Source organism: Cynara cardunculus (assembly GCF_001531365.2).
Source record: "Cynara cardunculus var. scolymus isolate 2C chromosome LG 1, CcrdV1, whole genome shotgun sequence".
Classification (NCBI taxonomy): Eukaryota; Viridiplantae; Streptophyta; class Magnoliopsida; order Asterales; family Asteraceae; genus Cynara; species Cynara cardunculus.
Window position 1 is genome coordinate 6,568,785 of NC_037528.1, and position 4,259 is coordinate 6,573,043.

At 38.2% G+C, this 4,259-nt stretch overlaps 1 protein-coding gene across 1 annotated transcript; it reads left to right on the forward strand.

Moving 5' to 3' along the window:
- Positions 1 to 220: 220 nt before the first annotated feature.
- On the forward strand, positions 221 to 1,981 carry LOC112526189 (trihelix transcription factor ASIL2-like). Its single transcript, XM_025136549.1, has one exon. It carries the CDS (start codon positions 613 to 615, stop codon positions 1,786 to 1,788), a length of 1,176 nt encoding a protein of 391 aa, XP_024992317.1. The 5' UTR covers positions 221 to 612; the 3' UTR covers positions 1,789 to 1,981.
- Positions 1,982 to 4,259: the final 2,278 nt, after the last annotated feature.

Sequence of the window (4,259 nt, forward strand, 5' to 3'; positions counted from 1 at the left end):
ATATTAAATGCCTTTTTATGGAAATTAAACGAAAATTTAGTTTTTTGATGACGATAAATTATTGAGAATGGTGGCACGTGACTTGGAAGATTTTGTATTTATTAAGAAAAAAGTTATTATGAGATATTTAGGGAGAAAAGGGAACGAGAAAGAGAGAAACAATGAGAAGGAGAAGAAGGTCATTTTACAGGTTAGGTTAGAAATAGGGACTGAAATTAATCAATCGCAAAACGATGAGAAAAAACAAAAACGGCCGAAACAAGGGAGCCGAGCCGGAGCCGGAGCCGGAGCCGGCAAAGTGGCAATCACGTCCGGTGTGTCGGCTTTCGCCTTAACTAACCCCCCAATGGGATTCCACGTGTCCATCCTAACCCCTTCCCTTGACGGCCGACTTCTCCGTCAACTTATCCTCCCTTCTCTCCGTTTTTCTCCGTCAACCGATAAATTTATATTTCTATATCGTAAAAAACGCCGGTCAACTACCCTCTCTCTCTAAAAACCCTACCTTCCCCTCTCTCTCTACAACAAACTTTTGCCTTCTTTCTCTCTCTATAAATCTTTTAGATCGGTGTTCTCGCCGGCCACCAGATTTCTTAGGTTTCAGGAAAACACATGGAAGACGACGAGGAAAGCCAGTCACATCCGTCCGCAGGATCTGGATCTCCGGATTCTCCGCGTTCTAATCGCCGGATAACCGTCACGGTGGCATCCGCCGCGCCTCCGCAGAATACGTTGACGTTAGCCCTACCGATACAGCAGCCGAGGACCGTCGGCGGCGTTGGCGGTGGTGGGAGTGGTGGTGGTGGAGGAGGAGGTCGTGAGGATTGTTGGAGCGAAGGTGCCACCGCTGTGTTGATTGATGCGTGGGGAGAGCGGTACCTGGAGCTGAGCAGGGGGAATTTGAAGCAGAAACACTGGAAAGAGGTTGCGGATATAGTTAGTAGTCGGGAGGATTATATGAAGGCTCCGAAAACAGATATTCAGTGCAAGAACCGGATCGATACGGTCAAGAAGAAGTATAAGCTTGAGAAGGCGAAGATTGCCTCCGGCGGTGGCCCTAGTACGTGGGGTTTTTACGATCGGTTGGATCAGCTTATCGGCCCTACGGCTACTGGGAAGAGTGGTTCTTCATCGTTGACTACTCCTCCGCCTTTAAGAGCTGTTCCGATGGGGATTCCGGTCGGGGTTAGATCGGCACCTGTTCAAAGTCTAAGGCTAAAGCAGCAACAGGAGCGACAACAACAACTCCACTTGCAGCAGCAGCAACAACAGCAACTTCAACAGCAGCGTAAGCGGCTGCGACCCCCTCCTGCATATTCAGACTCATCTGAATCTGAACCAGAGCCGTCTCCGGACTCGCCTGAATCAGATTCCTACGAGCAGAAACGCCATAGACTTCCATTTAATGCAAGTTCCACCGGTAGGCAGCAGCAGGATCGGGGGCGAGGAGGAAGAGAGAAGAATTGGGGAGATTCCGTTAGAGAATTGACTAAAGCGATAATGAAATTTGGGGAAGCATACGAACAGGCGGAGAGCTCGAAGCTGCAGCAGATGGTGGAGATGCAGAAGCAAAGCATGAAATTTGCGAAGGAGCTTGAATTGCAAAGGATGCAATTCTTCATGAAGACACAGCTAGAACTGTCGCAGCTGAAGCATAGTAGGAGAGGTGTTGGGAACAATAACAACAACCATCACCATAGTCATAATCATAATCAGAGTCTTAATCATCACAGTAGTAACCATAATAATATAAACAACAACAATCATAGTGATGACAGCAATAACTAAACTAGGGTGTTCTTAAGGTTTGGATTCAGAAACAATTGGCTTATTAATTAAAAAGGGTTAATGATGACCCTCTTTTAGGGTGTCTAGGGAGATGTATGTAATTGGATTTGCTTGTTTTAATTTAGTAGTTCCCTGTTTTCCCATCTATGCCAAACGATTTGAAGGTATCATTCAATGCATAAATGAGATTGGTACGTTTTGAGTAGCTTAGATCCAAATTGGCATTCATTTGAGACCTTGGAAATTTCTTGTCCATATTCTTTTCAGGTTATGCTTGGTTTTCCAGGTTGAGTGGTTCATCAAGTATTTTCCCTGAAAGGTTTAGGCTTGGAAGGTGATCCTTGAAGGCCTCAAAGGTCAGTTATTTTACCATTTTTCATTCTTATAGCACATGCAAAATGCATGTCCATTCAGTTGCTTAGTTTTTTAAAGTCCCACAAAAAGTTGCAACTCTTTTTGGTACTTCCTTTTCATGCCAGCTCTGTAATTTGTTCATATAGTCACCATAAGGATAAAAGGTGAAATAGATGAAGATTTAAGTCGCTGATAACAAACATTAATGATCTGGATTCTGGATGGATCAATATGTGAGAAGGGGTACTTGTGAGGGTTTTCAGATTCAAAATTGATTGGGTTTTCTTTATATAAACTTGTAACCATATAAATTCATATAAGAAGGAATAACAACTTTAGAAAGGGTATCGACCTTTATAACAATTGTAATCAGCTTTAGGTTTTAGAGAACAATTGTGATTCAGGAAAAATCATTATATTTGGAGAACTTGAATGCTAGTGTATTTGACTTCAATTTAAAAAAAAAAGTTCTGCTTACATAATATTGGGCAGAAAGTTTTGAGCTTCCCAATTCTGTATATCTGCAAAAAAAATTCCCAGTAAAATAAAGCCAATTACAATGGCTACAAATGTCAAATCACTTTCTTAGAAATGGTGTAAAAATACATAAGAAGGATTCATATGATTACGGGATCTTAGAAGTCCATGATTTGAATCCAAAGATAGGAAATGGAAGCTGCAGTCCTTTTAACATGCTTCACTCTGCTTCTGTGCAACTCATTTATTTGAACAACACCCACAACATTATGATTGTAACCTTAACCTTAATTGATTTGATTTTAGTCCTGAACTACGATGGACTTGAACCCAGCCTTTTGGATGGAGATAGGGTGTCTGATTCAAAAAGATATTTGTTTTTTCTCCTTTCTTTTTGTTGTGAGCTACAGTTGCCATCAAATGTTACAGTTGAAAAACATTTGGAATGCCTGTAGATTTGTTCCCATCAATTGCCATTATAAAATGGTTATTGGCACATGACTACTAGGCTTTGGATAAACTGCATAGTAGTGTGTTATATAAAAGATCTTGTACTGAAAAGTAATTTCCTAGAATTGGCCAAAAAAGCTAGGTGAAGAATGATGGTAGAAAGTAAGCATGGGTTGTAGAGTTTATGTAAGTTGATGCTGAAAGCAGCAGACATTGTAATCACAGAATGTTACTGGGTAGAATCATCAGAGCTGGCTATCATTAATTATGGAATTCTTGTAAATGTCTTGTGATTCGAGCATCTGTGTGTGTTTTTGTGGTGTATATTAATCCAGTGTCCTGTGGGCATACCCCAACACTCGCAAACTACTGTTTTTTCCAAAGCTAAAACTGTTCATATTTTGGGAATGTCTTCAATTACACAGTTTCTCTTTCTTGTTTATTTTAAAATTTGGCCTAAAAATTAAGAAAACAAGTTAATAGTTGTTGAAATTAATTATTGTATTGTTAAATGTTGAAAATACAATTATTGTAAATGGTTTTAATTATCAACTATATCTTAATCTTATATACAATTATAAAACCAATTCACTTGGTGCTTTTATTTCACTACATTACATTAACTAAATTATTCTACTTGATGAGAATGTCTATCAACCAACCATTATTTTTTTTATAACATCATGATTTGCAAGATTTAACCAAATTGGGACAAAAGTTAACAAGTTAGATCGTAATTTGTTGGTTGTTTGAACAAAACATAATGCAATAATAAAGAAATTTATAGACACATTACTATCTTTGGACATTATATTTGTTGAGGAAGGAGATCATGTGAGAAGTTAACACATCAAGAAGTTTCAATATAATATATGATTACATTTCTTTGGCATATATAATTAAACGTTTATGTGTTGTCTATGCAACATGTGTTTAATCATATATAATTAAGCTTGTGTTACTGTATCGTACATGTAATCATATATGATATTTAAGCTTTTAACTTTCTTACAAAATGTTTAACTTCTCGTTTGAACGTATCTTTATATTTATTATACTTTTAAACATTTATTTTAAGTAATGCATTCATAAACAAATTATAATACAATGAATTTAAAAGTAAACTCAAAACTTCAAAATAATATCGAGTCTTGGCTTCCTAAGAGGTCAGGGGTTCTAACCTCACTACA

Excerpts from the sequence above, each read along its gene's own strand:
- LOC112526189 (XM_025136549.1), top strand. The coding sequence starts at position 613 with ATGGAAGACGACGAGGAAAGCCAGTCACATCCGTCCGCAGGATCTGGA.